The 22,410-nt window shown below is 46.1% G+C and overlaps 1 protein-coding gene across 2 annotated transcripts in view; it reads right to left on the reverse strand.

Annotated features, from left to right (window-relative positions):
- Positions 1-22,410, reverse strand: part of STXBP5L (syntaxin binding protein 5 like) — a 663,841-nt gene that overhangs the window by 621,442 nt on the left and 19,989 nt on the right. For both annotated transcript variants that reach the window (XM_030203985.1, XM_030203984.1), the window contains exon 2: positions 1,594-1,691. In XM_030203985.1, the coding sequence (XP_030059845.1) occupies positions 1,594-1,691 (98 nt within the window). The remainder of the gene's footprint in view (positions 1-1,593; positions 1,692-22,410) is intronic.

Raw genomic sequence — 22,410 nt, forward strand, 5'->3', positions numbered from 1 at the left:
GCACCTCATGCTCTACACCACCTCTGGGTGAGTCTCCCACTCTCAAATTATCCCCAGTGATTTCTAAGTTACTTAGGCCACACTCCCAGTGGTTCCACAGTTCCCAGAAAGCACTCACAGACCCAACACACAAACTGCCAGGATTCTTTATCAGCCAAGACTTCAGAGTCAACAAAAAAATTGTTTATTGTCTTAAAATTGAACAATAAACAAAAAAGTGCAATGAGCAAACAACAACAACAGGTAACTGAAATATGGATCAATTATAACACTAACTAAACATTTGCTTACTTCCTAGAAAGTAACTGGGGAGATCAGGGCAAAAAGCTGCTCACAGAGCTTCAGCAAACAGATCTCTCTCTCTTCTCCGGAGCTGAAACTGGAGCAAAAGCCAGCAACTGCTGGGTAATTTCAAAACTCCAGGCCAATCAGAGCCCAGTCAAGTTTTAAAATTATACTGCTCACGGTATTGTAGATTCACTTCTTCACTGAGTGAAACTAAAAGAGGACAATCACTTTTCTATAACAGCTTTAAGCATAAACATGTGCCACTTGCTGGCCAAACTAGAGAGGTACACTTCAAAATCAATTTAGACAGTTTACAGTTTTAAAACACACTGTTCTGTCACAATAACCAAATAAATAAATAGACTGATAAATCATCAAATCACAAAAAGCCCTACCTTTTCTACCAGAATTGTAAGATCACAAATTGTATGTGCTCTCTCATATTAAATCTTTCATGGGTATATAGTAAGATATTACAAAAAGCTTAATAGACACCAACCAATAAAGGAAAGGAAAGGGAAGAGGATGGGATTTGATACACTGCCTTTCTGTGGTTGCAATCAAAGCAGTATACATATTATATACAGGTACTTAGAACAGCCCTGATATACCCCTAAAGCAAAACATCATCAGGAACAAATGACCTTCCAGGAGTGCAAAAACCAGAGCAAGTCGATACTTGCACACATTTGGTATTTATCCAGATGTTTGGTGACTTACAGAATTACAATTTTTTATTATCCCGAAGCCAGCACAGTTTATTTTATTTTAATATTTTAAAATCTCAGAGCAAATCTGTTTATCTGTTTCATACCAACAAGTACATCCATTGGGGAAACTACCAGCAATTAGAGTAAGGATATCTTCAATTTCCCTAGGACCTCTCTTTTTGCCAAGGGCATTCTTTCATCATCAACCAACAAAGCAGCAATACTTAATGAAACACTGCCATATTTAACCTTAGTATAAAGCAGTTTGTTGTATATGTATTTTCAGTCAACGGTAGGAGCAAATGTACTAAGCATTATCTCAGACAAAATCATTAAAACTCTTTAGTATAATACAGAAGAGAACAATGGAGCACTAACAAAACTGAAAAGCCTATATGGATTAATACCATTTTTTCAAATTATTTTTTAAATCCTAATTTTTTAAGCTTTCAATACAATTTGATAAGCTGTAAATTATTTTTCTTACCTCTAGTAGGTTGATCAGAAATTTGTAGGGCTCATTTTTATATTAACTGTAAAGATGGTCTTAAAAAAAAGAAAAAAAAAAGCAAACCACAACAAAGGAAAAGGATACATCCGTATTGTGCCTGTCCGTGTTCCAATGGCTAGAATTTTCTGAACTGGGTCAAAAGCTAGGGCTGTTGGCTGATAAGGGAAACCATGACGAACAGTCTGAAACAAAACAGAAAAATGAAAAAATTGTAGTTTAAATTGATTAGTTAACTAAAATAATGATTCATTGTTAATGTTAGTTCTGTACAAAAAAATAATTTCAAAAGCATGATAAATTCAGAATTTAGTAAAAATTGCTAAACCATCCCTGACCAATCCTTCTGTGCCTGTGACCCCCAATGGCACAGCCAGCCAGCCAATTTTGGTGGGTCTGAGCCCAAAATGGGTGGACACAAAATTTTCTCTGCCCCACCCTACCAATTCAAAATATAAATGCTTTAACTAATTTAACTAATGAGGATCCTCAAGCTAAGTCGGCTGAAGACTTCCTCCAAAGGTGGCAATTACTTCCTTTTACCATGCTTGGCAGGCAGCAGGAACATCCCTAAACCACCAATGTCAGCACCTCACGCATGCTTAGTTGTCGGTGACTCAAGGATGCTGTTGTTGACTGCAGAGCTCAAAAGAAGGGACTTTTGTTTGCCTTTGGAAGAGGTCCTCAGATGGCAATGCTTGAGGATCCCCACCAGCTACAGCAAGGTTTAGGGCTGGTGTCAGACATGCTAGGATTTAGATCAGAAAATAAAGGAGGGCCCCCCCTCCTCCCTCCCTCACCTCCGATCTCCCCACCTGCCATTGTTATCACACCGACAGACCCGCATCAAATACACAAGGGACTATAAATTAGAAATAAAAATATGTAGACAAATTGACCTGAGAACCCTCAAGAAATTAAGCAACACTGGAGAAATAAAAACAGAAATGCATTCCTTTTCTACTGAACACAATACAAAAACATCTGCTATGCACATTTCCCACAGCTAATATATTCCATTTAAAACATTCAAAATAAAATGCTTTTCAACTTTTATCTTCTTGACATTTTATTTTTCCCAGTTTCTCTTTTCTGCTTTCCTGTCTTCTGTTAATTCTCCTTCAAGTGGCTGCTCTCCATTTATCTTTTCTCCTCTCCCATCTTGTTCCATTCCCTCACTACACCTGCCTCCAACATACTGATTGCTCCTTTTTCTTTTCTGCCTCTGTCCACTCATATTTCACCCTCTCACCCTTCTCCTCTATTTTTCTTTTCTTTTTTACTTTTCAGCTATCAAATTTCCATCACTTTCTTTCACCCACTAGCTCTCCTATTTCCCATCTCACTCCTTCCATCTACAATCCTATCTATCACGCGGGAATCAATATGCACTACCACAATGTATTCTTCTTTACCAAGTATGAATGCACCTTAATGCCACACTGTATTCTTCTTTACCATGTATGTATGCACCTTAATGCAACGACTTTTGTACTCTGTTACCCGGAAATGGCAACAGCCATTACGGCAAATGTAAGCCACACTGAGCCTGCAAGTCGGTGGGAAAATGTGGGATACAAATGCTACAAATAATAATAATAATCTACTCCCCATTACTATATTTCTACCCACTGTAATCACTATTCTCCTCATTCATTTCCTGGCTTCTTTCACATGGTTCCACTATTCCCAGCATCTTCCTCCCTCCACCCTTCTAGCCCAGCACCTACTTTCTCTTTCGCCCCTCCCCACCCTCATAGCCCGACATCTACTTGTCTCTTCACTCTTCCCTACTGCTCCCTCTCCCATCATCCAGAATTCTTCACTCTCTCTTCCCTCACTCCCATTGTCTAGCACCTCTCCCCAATTTCCTCCTGCCACTGGATCCAACATGTCCCTTTTTCTCCCCTCCCCACCTCCATCTCTGTGATTCTCTCCCTCTCTCCACTGTCCATCATCTCTCACTCTCTCTCTCCCCTGTGCCCTTGGTCCAGTATCAATCTCTTCCTCCCCTCTGCCCCCATATCAAACAACTCCTCTCTACACTTCCTCCCTCCCACTGTCCAGCATTTCTCTGGATCTTCCCCGTCTACCTTAAGAAGCATCTCTCTCTTGAAAGTACCACTGGTAGTAATTTCCACATGCTGCCTGTCGCTAACCCGGAAGCCTCTCCTCTTGTTACGTCCCACCACCTTCTGATGCAACATCCTGTTTGTGCCTGGGCAGGATGCAACAAAAGGAGAGGCTTCTGGGTGAGTGGCAGGCAGCGTGTAGGAATTGCTGCCACTGCCGGCGACACTTTCAAGAGAGATGTTTGTTAAGGAAGGGAAGGAGAGATATGCAGGGCTGCATGCTGGCACTGTTAAGGGAGCACAACTGCTGGGCGGGCCTGAGCCCATAGCTATGCCTCTGAAATTCATGCTGCCAGAGAGAACAAAAGAACCCCCCCCCCCCCCCCCGCATGGTGCTGGCTAATGACATCCTATGGAGTACCCACCCAGGTTGTGACCCACAATTTGGGAAACTCTGCCCTAAACTTAAAAACATTTTCAGAGAGAAACAAATATCTGGCACCTACTAGACAACAAAACATCTCATTTACACATGTATCCCCTAATTCTAAAAACTTGTGCACTCAATTTGATGATTAGCGCACAAAGTTACATGCACAAGTTACAGAATACTGCCAGTTACATGTGAAACTTACTGTTAAATTAGCTAACAACCAATTGACTATAATTGGTGTTAATTGGCACTAACAGTTAAATGTGTAACTACTCTTAGTCAGTATTCTACAAAATTGAGCATACAAAATATATAGCATGCAACTGCAAGCAGGCACGGACCTGGGAGGGTGCATGAGAAGGTAAAGAGGGAGCATGAGCAGGTCAGGAGTGTGCCTAACACTTATGAGCACAGATTATAAAATACTATCAGTTACACACCTGACAGCAGTTAGGCAGAAGCATTTATACCAGCCACAGGGCTAGCTTAAGTACTCACACCTAAAGTTAGGTGCCAAACTGTGGACTTTCACTAATATTCTATAATGACAATTACATGTATAATTGCCGATATAGAATTCGCACTTAGTGCATATCACCCCAGCACATAACTTTAAGCAACCTGTTGAGAATCACCTCCTTTGTATATGCCCTGCTGGAAGACATTTAATTTTATTTTGCAATACTTCAGTTGATAGTGTCCCTTCCTGGATATACAGAATTGATCTACTGATATTACTATCTTCCATTATGAGAAGGAACCTCATCAAGCAAGATCACACTATGAAGTCAGTTTTAACAAAGGCTAAGAACTCAATTTTTTTTTTATCTACCTTTCACTCATGTTATCCTAAACATACTCAAACCCTCATAAGCACCCTTATGCATAGGATTCAATGTTACACCACTATTATGGACAGCAGTAGCAATAGTCTCATGTGTAGGTGACATCACTGCATGAAACCATATACAAAGAATGTCTGCTCATCTGCTAGAATAACCTTGAACCTAGCTTCCCAAATTTGGGTCAGGATCCCAAATGGAGTCACCTTTGGGGTTGAGACCTGTGTGGGCATCATTATTCTGCACCTGGGGAGGGGAGGTCACACAAATTTATTTGGCCGCGACCATGGGGTCCTGGCCACAGATTACAGCACAGCGAACACAGGGTGGCAGAGCACACAAACCGAGAGGGAGGAGGACAGTGGGAGCAGGGGCACACCTATTAATAATACGAAACCCATGACAGGAAAGAAGGGGAAGAAAAAAAAGAAAAGAAAGGGAAAGAAAGAGTAGAAGGAGAGACTCCAGCAGTGAGCGTAGTTTTGACTCATCTACCACTTCCTCCTCTTCCTCCTCATCGTCAGAGGAGGAAGAGGAACCACAGAGCATGGAGGGGAGAGCATCCGGAACCCAACCAGAGGGTCCCCCGCCGATAGCCACCCTACCGCACCTGTGGAGGATGGTGCCCAAATCCACCAGGAAGAAGATAAAAAATAAAAAATATTTTGACATTTTTCAAATACTAGAAGGGAGGAAGAGGAATAAGAAAAGAAGCAAGGACAGAAAACACGTTTCCCCGGGCAAAAGGGACGCCCAGATCTATTGTGAACTGGGTCTTTCTCAGGGTGATGGATGCTGCAGGGCACGCAGACCCCACACAATATAGCCCCATGCTGGCATACGCCCATACCATCATATAGGCATATAGGGACTGTGAGGGATTCAGATGGATAAAATATGACGAGGAATATAGGGACAGGATGGAGGAGGATGACACATTAGGGTGGGGGTCAAAGGATGTCGACTTATGGCTGTACACCACGACCAATAAAGGGACGGTCGTGAGCGCTCATAGCAGGCACTTTCGGACCGGAGGGTTCAACAGCACAGGGAGGACAGCAAGTTCCCAAGAGGCGATTTGTTGGCGCTACAATAGATCGGCTTGCCACATGCAGAACTGCAGATTCTGACACACCTGTGCCACTTGCGGAGCCCCACATCCCGCTAACAAGTGTGCAAAGAAAGCACCAGACAGGCCCACCGCCCAACCGTAACCCCACAAATATACAAAGCCCCCTCCCCCGTCAACCTCGGCTCCAAGCGGCCATGGCTGGCTAAATACCCGCGTAGAAAGGACGCCCGTATACTAGAAGAAGGCTTTACCTTCGGTTTTAGAATTCCATATTTCGGAACGCGGCTCGCACAAGCGGTTCAGAACTCCCCCTCAGTGACGCGATTACACCACGAGGCCAGGGCGCGCATCTCTAAGGAAGTAAGCCTAGGGAGAGTAGCGGGCTCCTTTCCTCATCATCCATTTGAAAAGTTCACCCTATCCCCATTAGCGATCATCCCCAAGAAGGACCCTGGCAAATACAGGCTGAATCACAACCTATCCTACCCGGCAGGTGACTCCGTGAATGATTTTCTTCCCCCCGAGGCCAGCTCAGTACAATATGCCTCATCTGACATGGCAGTACAGTTACTGCGGCAGGCCGGGCAGGGGGCACTCATGGCAAAGGCAGATATACAGTCGGCCTTTCGACTGCTGCCAGTGCACCCTGACAACTTCCCCATATTGGGCTTTCAGTTCGAAGGGCAGTACTATTATGATAAATGCATGCCCATGGGTTGCTCAGTGTCCTGCTCCTTATTTGAATGTTTCAGCACATTCGTGCACTGGGTCATTGAGAGAGCCTCGGGGAGCCAGAGCATCATTCACTACCTAGACAATTTCCTATTCATGGGTCCTGCAGCCAGTCACGCGTGTCAATCCACTCTCAACCACTTCCGCGCCGTAGCTGAGTCGTTCGGTATCCCGCTAGCTAAAGAGAAAAATCTTGGCCCATGCACGTGGCTGTAATTCTTAGGCATAGAGCTGGATTCCCAACCCATGGTGTCCCGACTCCCCAATGAAAAAATTGAGAAGATAAAAAACCTCTTAGCCGGAGTATTAGGCAGAGAAAAAGTCACGCTGCAGGAAATGCAATCATTAGTGGGTAATCTTAATTTTGCGTGTAGAGTGATAGTCATGGGCAGGACATTCCTACACAGGCTCTCCAGCTCTATGTCAGGGATTTGCAGACCTTTCTATCACATCAGAGTGACGAGAGCCATGAAGGATGATCTCAGGGTGTGGAACATGTTCTTGAACAACTTCAATGGCAAAGTAGTACGGCTAGATACCCCGCTATCCAACGCCAACTTACAGTTCTACACTGACGCCGCAAGCGGTATCGGCTTTGGGATTTATTTCCAAGGCGCCTGGTGCGCAGATGTGTGGCCTCAGAGCTGGAAAAGGAGTCACATCACTAGAAACATCACATTCCGAGAACTATTCCCCATAGTAGTAGCGGTGGCCATATGGAAAGAAAGGCTATGCAACAAGAGAATAGTCTTTTGGTCGGACAACAGGGCGGTGGTAGACGTAATTAATAGGCAAACTGCGCGATACCCCCGGGTGGTCGACTTGACGCGCGAGTTAGTGACCTTGTGTTTATTACACAATATTCTATTGCGCACAAAGCATGTTCCCGGCGCAAGCAACCCAATTGCTGATGCTCTTTGTCGATCAAAGTGGGGAGTGTTCCGAAGGCTGGCCCCACGCACCGAAGCGGAAGGACAGACCGTACCCGAATACCTCTGGAGATTCGGAGCCCCGAGGCCTGGCGATTGCTGAGACAGTCGCTCGCGCCGCGAACATGGACTTATACAGCCGGGTACCCGAGAGTCAGCTCCTTCCTGTATACGCGCGGATGGCGCGAAGGCCCGGTACTGGACAGTGCGATAGCCGAATACATAGTACACGCAAAGAAAGATGGAGGGTCACATAGCGCAGTAGCCAGACACCTGACTGCATTCTCATTTTTTATGAAAATAGCAGGGTGGGGGGACCCAAAAAACAGATTCATGGTCAGAAAGTTACTGGAAGGCTGGAGGAGGGAGCGCGGAGTTAGATCAGACAGGAGATTGCCAATAACACACGATATGCTACTCGACATGTGGCACGCTCTAGCGAGCGTTTGCAGTTCACAGTACAAGACCCGACTATTCTGAGCAGCATTCACTTTGGCCTTCTTCGGGGCTCTTAGGGTGAGTGAATTGGTAGTCCCCTCCAAGAAAGCACCAGCGGGGTGCGGTCTCCTGCGCAGCAAAATCACACTGTCGGGCACGACTCTACGATTTGTAATCCATAGATCGAAAACTGATCAGTTGTGCAGAGGGCAGGCAATCACGTTGGTACAGGTCGATGCGCTCCAGACTTGTCCTGTAGCGAACATCAAAGACTACCTAGCATGGAGGCCCACGGGGAAACAAACCCCTACTAGTACACCAAGATACCTCCCCCCTGACCCTATTCCAATTCTCCGCAGTATTGCGCAGATGTCTGCTGAGAATCGGCCATGACCCAGGGAACTATGGAACACACTCCTTTAGGATAGGAGCCGCTACATGCACCGCGGCACTAGGTTTCCCACCACCATCCATCCAGAAGTTAGGCAGATGGAAATCAGAAACCTATCGAGTATACGTCAGAGAGCAGTCCCACGGCATGAAAAATAACACCTAAATGTCTATTATCAACCCCTATTTTCTATTACAGGGACTAAAAGTGTGTGGATTGTCGGCCACTCTTTTATCAAATGGGCGGCTCACCGGGCCGCAGTAAGACCCTATGGCACCCACCTGGGCATGGCTCCCAGAGGAGTACGAATACATTGGACAGGAGTCGCTGGGATGAAATGGTCACAGTCCCTCTATTACAGCGTCACGCAGGCAATTTGGCCTCCCCGGTGGCCATTGTCTTACACCTGGGTGGGAATGACATCGGAACCCTTTCCTGCATTGACATAATTCGGGCAGCTCAGCGGGATCTGTCCACAATTTCTCATCTTTTTCCCGATACCACTATAATATGGTCCGACATAATCCCCAGATGGAGCCAAAAACACTTGAAGCCATGGGGCAGACCCAGAAAGAAAGCAAATAGGCAAATTGCCGCTTGGGTCATAGACATGGGCGGAAGGCAGGTCACACACGATTGGGCAGAAGAAATGTGCCAAGGGTTATTCTGGAGAGACGGGACCCACCTATCCGCAATAGGAAACGACCTATTCAATAACGACTTACAGGATGTACTAGAATCCGTAATTGGCACAACAGGTCGCAGCTTGTCGATAGTGGGGGGCCCGGAGCAAGCTACGCTACCCCGGGCTGGTGGCGGGGTACCCAAGCCTGATGGTGTAAGCTAGACAGCTGGGATAGCTGCGCTTACGATTGAGATCCCTTGCTGTACGGCGGGGAGCTCTGTTTACGATTGGTCAGTCTTGCTGTGACGGCGGACTGGGTTGGCTACTAAGCCGCGAGATGATTGGCTTGGATATACCTGAGGGTTTATGTTTACGAAATTGTTTGGTTTAAAATAAAGCTGGGGGAGGTCACGTGACGTCATGAGCTGAGCTAGCAGCGTGGTGCCTCGGCTCCGGGATCCTCACCCCGCAAACAGCCTATTTTAACACGTAAAAGCCCTTCAAAATTCGCTGAGCTAAGCAGCAAAAGCGTATGGAAAAATACTTCGCGAAATCGCCAACAGTAATGACCCAACGGCTGGCTAATAGGGGGGAAAAACAAGGCGAGCACCGCAGAGGGCAAGATGGCGGAGGTAGGCCCGGAAGCGGCGGGATCGAGTTTTACGGAACAGCAGCTCTCCCAGCTGACCGGCGCAATGACGAGCGCTTGGGCTCTGAAATGGACAGCGCTAAATGATAAACTAGATAATCTCCAAATGGCATTGGACGGTCTGGGAACGCGAACAAGTGATTTAGAAACGCGAGTCTCTGCAATTGAAGACGACACACGTAGTTATGGCCCCGACTTGCGAAACTTACAACAACAACTGAGAGAACAGGGGCTAAAACTTGAAGATTTGGAAAGCAGATCGCGAAGGAATAATGTTCGCATTGTGGGACTTACGGAACAATTGCCGGAGCGCAATCTGGAGCCATGGCTGGAGACTTGGTTGACAAAAGAGCTGGCATTGACGGATTCGGCGGGCCCGTTGGTAATTGAGCGCGCACACCGCGTGGGAAGGAAACTGGAGATAAATGCCAGGCCCAGGGTAATAGTGGCAAAAATCTTAAACTACAAACATAAGTTGGAGATTCTTCAGGGCTTTAAGATACGTAGAGATTCATTGAAGTACGGAGGACAAAATATACTGATTTTCAGGATTATACCCAAGCAGTACAGGAACAGAGGAGAAAATTTCACCCCATATGTTCCAAGTTGGCGGAAAAAAAGATAAAGTTTGCTCTACAATTTCCCGCGAAACTGCGGGTGCAAGTGCAAGATCGCTGGCAGACCTTTCAGACAGCAACAGAGGCTGAGAAAAAGCTTAATGAGCACCAATTACTGGCAGAGTCTTAGCGGATGATAGGCTCTCAAAGTGGAAGTGTGGAAAGTTGTTTGATTGCTGGCCTTCTCTTGCTGTGGACGAGGCATGGGGGCTGGTGGTGGCAAAGAGTACAGAAGCAGTGGAGAGGGGCAAAAGAAATGGTTGGATTAATTTGGTTCTGATGAAAATCATGGATTGCCTACTGGTCTAATATTATCTACTAGAGTGTGAACCACCCCCCAGCTTAAACAGAGTGAAACAGAGCCTTATAGTCCATTTATTTAATACTGGGCTTCAAGCTGGCTGGCAAAATAATGGTTGGACACTACCTTAATGACGACCCCTTGAATAACAGGGGCAACAAATATTTCAGCTTGATGTAACCATTCTGCTGATGGAAGGTAGCAATGTATGCGCCTCCACGAGGGATCAGGAGAAAACATCTCTTACTGGGATAGCAGGAGGCTGACAGGTTCAATTTGAGATTGGACGTTTGCAGAATGAATGTTCATTATTAACAAAGCAATGGTAGTGAGATGAGATGTTATAAAATGTTTAATTTGTTTTGGATTTATAAATATAATGTATTGGTCGCCATGAAAAGGTTTAAGAAAATTAATGGCGATCAAAGTTTGCAGAGTTGCAGGTATTGAGACATGACGTTTGCTCACTCACGCTCACTCTGGCTTAAGTCGGGGAGGGCGAGAGTCCTGATAAAAAGGTTAAAAATTATTACACCTGCTAAATTAGGTAAAGCGGGATCTATGGGTGGTTCCTTACAGAATATATTTTGCACAATAAGTGAAATGGAATATTTGAGGGGGTGAGCCAATGTTCTGGTTTAATTGAAGGGCTCACATTTATGTTCAGGTTGGTTGGTTGGTTGCGGGGTGAGGGGGAGGCGTCAATAGTGACTAAGATCTCGCAGAGGGATAGTAGGGGAATGAAGGGGATTTGGGAGGGGAAGTATTGGGGAGGGACGGGAAGGGGGATAGGTGGGATATTTAGTAATGTGTACCAGATAAGAAGATTAGGACTGAATCATTTGCAGAAGCGACTTAATATGAGGCATATATTGATGAAAACTTTGAAATCCTGGAGGGGGGGGACCAGAGGCTGGGCAGGTTTCCCCTCAGGCACGATGTTAAATAAGAGGGGTCAAGTAATATTCTTTTGTAAGGAGCATGGTTAAGATAGTTACGTGGAATGTGGGGGGTATTCACTCCCCCATAAAAAGATCTAAAATATTGCAGTATTTACAACGTATTAAGGCAGATATTGTGCTTCTGCAGGAGACGCATCTGACAGATAATGAACACGCCAAACTAGCAAAATGGTGGGTCGGGGACTGTGTGGCCTCAGCGGCAGTGGGACGGAAAAGAGGAGTAGCCATTTTATTCAGAAAAGGGGTGGCATTGCAAATTAACAACATTGTGAAAGACCCAGAAGGTCGTTTTATTTTCTGCCGAGCAACAATAAACAGACAACAGTTGCTCCTGGGTAGTATATATGCACCAAACCAACTTGACCAAAAATTCTATAAAAATTTAATTACAATTTTGTCCCAAATTGAAACTATACCTTTGGTACTAGGGGGAGACTTTAATACGGCTTGGAATCCTCAGATGGATAAATCAAGCCCCCCGGCAGGGCAAGGGGTAACGAAAATGAGGGGACTGCCAGATTTCTGCTCAATGTTGGACCTGATAGATGTATGGCGAGTCCTCCATCCATCAGACAGGGAATATACACATCAATCCAGAGCACATGAGACTCATTCTAGGATTGACTACTTGCTAGCCTCACGTGCAAGCTTCTCAGATGTAGTTGAAGCGGAGATTGGCCCGTGTATAATTTCGGATCATGCAGTAGTGTCGATGACATGGAAAGGGGGGATCCAAGGGAGAAAGGGAAGAGGTTGGTCCTTCCCTAGCTATCTTTACAAAGACGGGAAATTTGAGGAGTTCCTTGTAAATAAGTGGAAGGACTATTCACATAATAACGACGAGATGAAAGATAGGGCTGGTTTATTTTGGGAAGCTGCAAAAGCGGTACTAAGGGGGGACATAATCAGTTACGTTAGTCACCATAAGAAAGCCAGAGATAATGAAATCTTACGCCTGGAAAAACACCTAGCTGGTTTACGGAGAAAATTTGGGAAACAGCCTACTTCTCAGAACAGACTTGACATAATAAGTGCTCAGACTGCGCTGAATACTTTATTGCATGATAGGGCGGTTAAGTCGCAGGCATATTACAAATTTCAACTTTATAGACATGGGAATAAAGGGGGCAAAATGCTTGCGAAATTGATTAATTCTAAGAGTGTATCTAGACATATCTTAACTATTAGAGATGATGCGGGTAAATTATGTCACGCAGATGAAGAAATAAGAGATGTTTTTCAGAAATTTTTCCGACAACTGTATAAGCCAGGAGATGAGAGTGGAATTAGCGAAGCCCTTTATTTAGACAATGTCTCGCTACCACATATATCACAGGAAGAATGTAAATTCTTGAATGCTCCTATTAGTAGCGATGAGGTGAGCTGGGCCATAGGAAGCTGCAAGCTTGGTAAAGCTCCGGGCCCGGATGGATTAAGAGCAGAATTTTACAAAGTATTGGGGGATTCTATAGTTTTACCTTTAACTGCAGCGTTTAATTCCTGGGTAGAGTGTGGTCAGATGCCAAAACATCTCAATTTAGCTCAAATAATAGTATTGCCTAAACCTAAAAGAGATCACACCCTAGTAACATCTTATAGGCCAATCTCGCTTCTTAACCACGAGGTTAAGCTTTTTGCAAAGATCTTGGCGAATAGGTTGAGACGCGTACTCCCAGGTATTATACACGAGGCACAGGTGGGGTTTGTTCAGGGAAGGTCGGTAACTAGGAATCTTAGATGTATCTTAGCTTCCCTAGAACGTCTAGAGAACACGGGTGACCCAGCTATTATGATCAGCTTTGATGCTGAAAAAGCATTTGATCGGGTGGAGTGGCCTTTTTTGTTTTCTGTCCTAGGAAAATATGGATTTCAGGGGTGGTTTACGAGGGCGATAACAGTTTTATATGAGGCACCGCTGGCTAAATTGTGGGTGAATGGGTTGCAATCCGAAGTATTTCAAATACAGCGGGGAACTCGTCAAGGCTGCCCACTTTCACCCTTACTTTTTGCACTATACATGGATCCTCTGATCCGTGATATCTATTCATATGCGTCAATTAGTGGGGTGAAGTTTGGTGATCAAGAATTTAAAGTGGCAGCCTTTGCTGATGATCTGCTAGTGGTGCTCACTAAGCCTCGGGAATCACTGGCAGACTTATTGGAAATATTCTTAGAATTTGGAACATACTCAGGATTTAAAATTAATCATGACAAATCAGAGGCACTGGCTATAACAGCAGAGACCCGTAGTACATGGGTGGGACAGTTTCCCTTACGTTGGGTGGAGGGCTCTTTTCGATATTTGGGGGTCCTGTTGACTACAAGGACAGGGGATATACAAAGATCCAACATGCAATGGCTGCTAGAGAAAACAAGACAGCAGTTGGACGCCTGGAGGGCGTTGACACTGTCACTGTCAGGACGACTGTGCTTGATACGCATGGTAATTCTTCCTAGATGGCTATATGTCATGCAAACATTGCCAATAAAATTAGTACAGAAAGATATACGACTGTTCTATAGATTGGTGACGAGGTTTTGTTGGGCTTATAAAAAGGCAAAGATACGGTTGCCCTTACTATTGGGGGGATGGAAACAAGGTGGTATAGGACTGCCCAATATTAAATTCTATAACATAGCATGTAACTTGAGACAGGTACGCGATTGGATTTGTCTTTCTGAATATCACACACCATTGGGCATAGAAAGGGAATTGTTTAAACCATTTCATTTGGTCTCGCTGCTGCATGGGGATGGTCCATCATTGGCACAACTGAGAGGTAACTCTGTTCTGTTGGGACCTGTACGAGATGCATGGAGGTTTTTGGGGAAACTTCTGGGAGGGGACCCTCAGGTGTCGGAACTCTTAACGATTAGAGGGAATCCGATGTTTGGACCCGGTCAGGAAAATTCAGTTTTTGCGCGTTGGGAGGCACAGGGCTTTAGCAGTCTGGAGACAGTGGTAAGCCACACAGGAGAGCTTCAACTCTTAAATCATCTGATCCCTCAAGAATTAATTCGATGGGGTGACACCTTTGCACATTGTCAGTTGAAACACTATGTTAATTCTCTTAATAAGGTGTCACTTCAAATCCGTTTGGGAGAAAAAATTTTAAACTTTTTTGCTGAAGTTTCAAATGAGGCTCCCTCCATCTCGAATTTGCAAAAGAAAATTTGGTCCCTAGTACCTGGGAAAGATCTAGCTCAGCTTAAGAGGCGTTGGGAGGTAGATGTAGGCCAAGATTTAACATCATGGGATATAGCAGCACATCTTAAGAATGTAACACACTTAATTACTGGTGCAGGGTATAGGGAGTGTGCGTACAGAGTTATACATAGAGCATACTTTTCGCAAGTGCAGCTCTACCGTGCGGGGGGAATAAGGACGCCCACTTGTTTGAAGTGTAACCTAGCCGACAATTCTCTATATCATGGGTTTTGGGGATGCCCGCATATAAGATGTTTTTGGAAGAGGGTGGTGGCTTTTCTTTCTCTCATGATGCCAAATTGTATACAGGGTACACCTGCTCAAGTAGTGCTTGATTGCCCGGATGCTTTTCGTGGGTTCAGAACAAGTGAAGCTTTGCTATGCCGTAAACTTTGCTTAATTGCAAGAAAATGTATTTTGCAGCAATGGACCTCACAGAACAAACCAGAATATTGGCATTGGCGAAATCAAATACATCAGGTACTCACTTGGGAAGTGCAAGAGGCCAGAGGGTCTTATAAACGTAAGCTGCGATTTCTTGGGATTTGGAATCCTTACTTGGCCAAGTTAACACAACGGGGAAGAAGTCTAATTCTTAATAAACTATGATTAATAGTATATTTCAAGGGGGTACACGGGAGGAGACATATTAGAGGGGTATACAAGAAGGGAGGAGGGAGAGGGAGGGGGGGGAAGGGGAGGGGGAGGGGATAAAAGTTATAAATACTGGATGGGTACATGAAAGTATTAAGTTTGAAATGTTACTTTATTGAGTTCTGTTGTTTTGTATTGAAACAAGCTATGTTAAAATGGATTGTGCTTTTCTATGTGTCACCAATAAAAACTATTGAAACATAAAATAAAGCTGGGGCCAAGTTATGCCATGTTAAGAAATTATCATGCGTCTCTCGAGTGATTATTATACAATGTAACGAATGCCCTAGGCCCGAGGTGTCTCGGTTGCCTATGTTAAAGCAAGGCAAAGTGCCCCCCCCCCGGTGCACGGAGCCGACACTAACATGGCGCCGTGCACCGATGGCCCAGCCTACCCGACGCAGCAAGGAGCAAGTGAGGGGAGGAGGTCAGGACCCCCGCCTTGCAGGTGCTCCCCGCTGAGAGGGGCTGGGAAAAAGGGGGGTTTAAAACCCCTGGGCTGAGCTCGGACGGCCTCTTCAGCGTCCGGGCACCAGCCAAGACCCAACATGCCACCTTAAATTCAACATGGGCATCCAATGCCACTCTCTCAATAATGGAGTCACACGCTCAAATGTTTTGCATACTTATTCGATAAGGCTTATTCCACTGGCAATTCTACTGTTAACATCTCTCTCATGTTGACTGTATAGGTTATTCGCCAGTTGCTTCACCCCGACATTCATCCCATGTTCCTTCCCCTCCTGTCACATTCCGTATCTGTGCCATCTATATATTGTATTCTATCCTCTTGAATTCATGTAAGCCACATTGCACCTGCTCTTGTGGGAAAATGTGGGGTACAAATGCACCAAATAAATAAAAAATAAAATAAAAGATTGATTAAGCCTGGCCTAGGCAACTTTGCACATATGCAGTAGGCATTGCACTAAATTGTCCTCAGTGAAGCCCCCTCAGTCTATGACAACTGGGATTTATGTTTTAGTGGCCATGCTGACTGAATGTAGCTAGTACCACTTCACATTTCCCTCTCCTCCTTCCCCGATTAATGGCACTGTCAACAACTGAACTCATGTGGACCAAGTGCTGATGGTGAGGGGAGACTAGCAGTGTCACCACAGGAGCTAGGTTGAGGGATTTTAGAGTCCAAACAACTGTCATTGTCAATAACAAAGGGTTGTGTGAGGTTGGGAGAGAGGGTTGCCTAGACAGTGTTTCCCAGAACCAAGCGGAGATTTGGTTTCCAGCTAAATTAGTGATCAATAAAAAAAACCAGAAGATGATGATTTCTACAATCACAAAAGGAAATAAGAGTCCATTAAATAATTGGACTACACCCTTCAATATCAAAAAGAAGAGAAGTGGGAGGAAGAGAATTCAAGAAGCACCAGCAGAAAAGGGCCTTAGAAAGAAGACAGCTATGGAGGAGGAAGTGATGTCACCACGACCGATGGCAGCTTAGCTCTCTAGCTCCCGCTCCCCGAAGCACAAAATAGCAATAATTTGCGGTCGCCAACCACTTTAGACTCACTGAAAGGACTCCCCATCGCCTCTCTCCAGTTGCAGTATGAGTAAAACGCCCTTGGCGTGCCCCAAAGACTCGAAGTTGACGGGCAGCGGAACGAACAAAACCGCCAAGCGCCACGAGGCAATGGCGCGGGCGTCTCAATCAGACTCTGACTCCGCGTTATCAATGGCGGAAATGCGGAAAACACCTGCAAAGAAAGGAATTTCTAGCGAACTTCGCAAACTACTCTCCGGTATACAAGATGACATAAAAAACTCTAAAGAGGAGATCTTGGACCGGATGGAGACGTTGAGCTCTGACCTCCGTGAGATGGGGAACAGAGTTGAAGAAGCAGAAACAAAGTTGGAAGAGCACTCTGAGTCCCTGCTCTCACATGAGGCCCAACTTCAAGCTTTGGACCAAAAGAACTTAGAACTTACATATAAGCTTGATGACCTTGAGAATAGGGGCAGGAGAAACAATCTTAGATTCCGAGGTGTTCCGGAGGGCGGTGAGACTGAAGATATTCCGCACATTGTGCAAATGCTATGCGCTACCCTGCTGGGGGCTGAGGCTGCAGCGGTGAAGATAGAAATAGATAGAGCGCACAGAGCTCTCGGCCCGCGGCAGGATAACAGAGTACGGGACATTATTGCCAGGTTCCACAGATATGACATGAAGGAACAACTGCTTAATAGCGCCAGTAAAAAACCTGATTTGGAATATGGTGGAGCTAAAATAACTTTTCGCAGTTCACTCTACAGCAGAGACGCCTCATGAGACTGGTTCTGGATATCCTAGCCAAGGAGCAGATCGCGTACAGATGGGGGTTTCCTTTCTCTCTGATCTACACCATACAGGGAGCCAAAAACAGAGTTGCATCAGTGAAGGACGCCTGGACATCCCTGCATGTTGCCGGCCTGGTGAAAACGAGCCAACCCCCAGGTGGTCTAGCTCCTGCTACGAAGGCCAAGCTTCAAAAATGGCAGCGGGTCCCTACAAATACGAAAAGGAGCAACCCAAAACGTAAAGTGGCTTTGGAAGACACATGAACGGATGCAGCAGGCTGGCCGGTACACCTTCCTTGAGGCCGCTTTTCATCTGGCAGTCAAAGGGACACTGGAGAACTCTGTGCCAATGGCTGGTAACAATGCGGGAGTAATATCTGTTATGTCATGTTTTAAGATTTAATGTTATCTCTTGCATAAGGGATATGATATCTCTTACTTATTAGATGATAAGGGGGGGGGGGGGAAATGAAGTATAAAACGTATAAGATATACCAGGATGTACCAGAATTTCAGGGATCAAGGGGAGGGGGCAGTTTAGAGGGCCGGTTGACATGCTGGGGCTTAACGTGTGGATGATTGACAATGGCACGATCAACAACAGGCTATGGGACCCTGGTGGTTAATTGGGGTACTTCGGGGGGAGGTAAGGGGGCTGGGTTGTGTGGGAGTCGGTATGTCATTTTCTCTTTTCCCACTATGGGGCCTTGTGACCATAGTTGGTGTTAGACAAGGGGGCAGGGGGGAGACTAGGGAGGGTTGGGGGCACCATCTGTACTGGGGAATACATGTATATGAAGTGATTGAAATCTGTTGGGGGGAAAAGTTTATCTCATATCCTTGTAATGAGTACTGACATTAAGATACTATCATATAATGTGAACAGGCTGAACATGCCTCAGAAAAGGCAGAAATTGTTTAAAGAGTTACAGCAGCTCAAACCGCATATTGTCCTGCTGCAGGAGACACATCTCCGCAGGGTGCATGAGCGACTCCTCTTCCACCCAGATTATCCCGGTGCTTTCTTTGTCTCCTCTGTTGACGGATCTAAAAAACGCGGGCTAGCGGTGCTGTTGCACAAATCCATATCGGCACAAATAAAATCTATCAAGCGTGACCCCGGGGGCGTTTTTTGTTTTTACATATTGTCATAGATCAGGTGGACATCACCTTAGCATCTCTTTATGCACCTAATGAACATCAAGGGTCCTTCTATGCCAAAGTGAAGAGCATATTAGCCACTTTTTCCCAGGGTTCCTTGGTCTTGGGGGCGACTTTAATGACGTTATGGACCCAGTGCTAGATAGATCCGGGAGACCCCAGCACTCAATAAATAAGGACTCTTTGGCCCTTGGCTCACTGGCCTATTCACTGGGGACTTTAGATGTCTGGAGACTGAGTCACACAACTTTGAGGGACTATACATTTTTCTCACCAGTACACAAGACATACTCTCGTATCGACTATATTTTTCTTGATGTCACCTTAGCTGAGAGGGGTCCGGATACAGGAATCGGTAGCACGACCATCTCTGACCATGCCCCGGTTTGGGTTACCCTGCCAACCATTAGAGCTGAAGTCAAAAATAAAAGATGGACGCTTAACACTGAACTACTACGAGAGGGGGAGGTGGTGGAGGGCTACAGGAAGGCCTTGAAGGAATATCTGGAGTTTAATAGGGAATCGGGCCCACCTCTCAGTGTCGTCTGGGTTGCCATGAAGGCAGTATCAAGAGGTTACTTTATACTGATAGCTAGTCAACGCGCGAGGATTTGCAGGGCTCAGCTGGCACAGTGTCTGGAAAAGATCAGGCTCCTGGAGAGGCAGCATAAGGCGGGTGGTTCCCCGGTAGTTTTGGAGGAGCTGCAGGGGCAGCGGCTCCAGCTGGATTCTATTTACTCTGAACAACTAACTTGGATACAAAATAGAAATAAGGTTAGATCATATGAATTCACCAACAAAGCAGGACGTCTCTTGGCTATAAAATTGCGTCGGCGAAAGGTTGACCGGACGATCACTCACATTAGGACCGCGAGGGGCGATATATTAAATACATCTGAAGCCATACGGTGGCGTTTTAGTGAATGTTATCAGGAATTATACGCACGAGAGATCAGCCCTCCTGAGGACTCCATTTTAGACTACCTTGCTGAGAGTGACCTAGTCTCGTTGACAAACCAGCAGAGGGCCATCCTCGACGCGCCGGTCACTCCAGCTGAGATACAGACAGCTATTCAGCATTTGCCCGCATGTAAATCACCTGGGCTGGATGGCATGTAAATCACCTGGGCTGGATGGCCTCCCTAATGAATTCTATAAGAAATTCGCCCCTGAGCTGACCCCCCTATTAACTGACTTGTTTAACTTAATAGGGAAAAGGGCAGTCCATGCCCACCTCCATGATGGAAGCATGGATTGCGGTATTGCCTAAACTGAATAAAGACCATACGGACTGTGGGTCCTATCGCCCAATATCCGTTTTAAATGCTGATGTAAAAATATTAGCTAAAGTATTGGCCAACCGTCTGGCACCCTTGCTCCCAGCCATAATCCATCCTGATCAGGTGGGGTTTGTCCCATACAGAAAAGCCACCGATAATACCAGGTGAGCGGTTGATTTAATGTATCTAGCTGGTAAGATGCAGAGGCCTCTTTGTGTCCTTAGCCTAGATGCCGAAAAGGCCTTCGATAGGGTGCATTGGCCGTTTATGTACAAAGTGATGGAGGCATTCGGGATTGGGCCGCAGTTCCGTGGGTGGATTCAAGCGTTCTATAGCTCTCCAAAAGCGTGTATTCGCGTAAATGGGGGCAACTCTGCAATGATCCGAGGCACTAGACAGGGTTGCCCTTTGTCCCCCCTGCTGTTTGCAATGGTCATGGAGCCATTCGCAACTAGGCTCCGAACTAACCCAGATATCCGCGGACTTTCTACTGGTGGGAGAGAACATAAATTATCCCTCTTCGCCAATGACGTGTTGTTGTTTGTTACCCGTCCCCTGACCACTTTCCCTGCGCTCCTACGGGAGATTGAGGACTTCTCAAAGGTGTCGGGATTTAAAGTAAATATGTCCAAGTCTGAAGTTATGAATGTGAATCTCCCGGGGGAGCTTGTGGGTTCGCTGAGGGCTTCATTTTCCTTCCGGTGGGCCAACAAGAGCATCCGCTACCTGGGGTCAACCTGACACCGTAACTTTCGGATCTCTTCATGGTGAATTATAAGGGCCTGGCGGGGACACTTAATGAGGACATGGGTAGGTGGAGCAACCTTGACCTTTCTTGGTTTGGTCGAATAGCTGTGGTAAAGATGAATGTGCTGCCGCGTCTGCTCTATCTTTTTCAGGCCCTCCCAATCACAATGCCCCGTAAATTCTTAGCAAATCTGCAGGACAATATCATGCGATTTATCTGGGCGGGAAAATGTCCGCGACTGGCATGTTCGGTCTTGCATCAGGACAGGAAGAGAGGGGGGTTGGGGGTACCCAATCTGGCATGGTACTATAGAGCGGTCCAGGCACGTGCGGCAGTAGAATGGTTCCAGGACTACCCAGACCGGCAATGGGGGCAGTTGGAACAATATACTCTAGGAGCGAAGCCACTAGGGGCATTCATGTGAATCCCGGGTTCACTTAGGTCACTGGAAGTGGGTCTGTGCCCTTCTATATATGTTACCCTTTCAAACTGGGATAGTATGTTTCCACAAAAACGCGCCACACTTTGTCTATCTCCCATATCTCACAACCCACTGTTTTACCCTGGTACGCTAAAAGGAGCTTTCACAAGATGGTATACGGGAGGTTTACGAACATTGGGTCAACTGTTTGAGGGGGAGAACTTATTGTCGTACTCGGAGGCCCTTGAGAGATTTCCGATCTTAGGGTCTGAGCGCTACGCTTATCTTCAGCTATCCTCCTTTCTCAAGACACGGGCAGTACGGGAAGTAGTATCTAGGGAAAAATCAACCCTAGAAACCATCTGCGAGGGCCCACCAAAGACCCCTGGGCTGATATCGCGCCTCTATCATGTTGTTAATAGACAGTCCCCGACCTACACACTTCATAGGCAGAGTTGGCGGATAGAGTTGGGCGTGGAACTGGAGGAGGCAACTTGGGAGAGATTGGAACGGGCTGTGGTGGGGGTGTCGTCTCATGTGCCCTTTAAGAAGAATACGGTGAAGGTGTTGTACCGATGGCACCTGACGCCAGAGCGTCTTCAGCGCATTTACCCCACAATGACGGGGCTGTGTTAGAGGGGCTGCGGGGTAAAGGGAACAGCAGGACACATATGGTGGACATGTAGGAAGATTAGGGCTTATTGGAGGGCGATACGTAGCAGGTTGCAGAGGTGGACGGGTACCTCGATACCATGGAGCCCTACACCTTTTTCTTATTCCCTGCCGGCACTGCGGGTCGTCCTCATGCCCAACAAATATTCCTGAAGCAGGCGATAAGCGCCGCCAGAGTTGTAATTGCTGCCTATTGGAAACAGCCCTCAGACCCACCGCTAACGCGGTGGTCTCAAAAACTAAAGCACATCTGCGAGATGGAAAGATTATTAGCAGAAAGATGTAATCAACTGGGTAGATGGCACCAGATTTGGGATTCTTTTCTCTATCATGTATAACCTGATTGATGCTAGAGGTTCAGGTGGTGCTCAAATGGGAGGGGGGGGAGAGATAGGGGAGGAG

This window comes from Microcaecilia unicolor, chromosome 5 (assembly GCF_901765095.1).
Source record: "Microcaecilia unicolor chromosome 5, aMicUni1.1, whole genome shotgun sequence".
Taxonomy (NCBI): domain Eukaryota; kingdom Metazoa; phylum Chordata; class Amphibia; order Gymnophiona; family Siphonopidae; genus Microcaecilia; species Microcaecilia unicolor.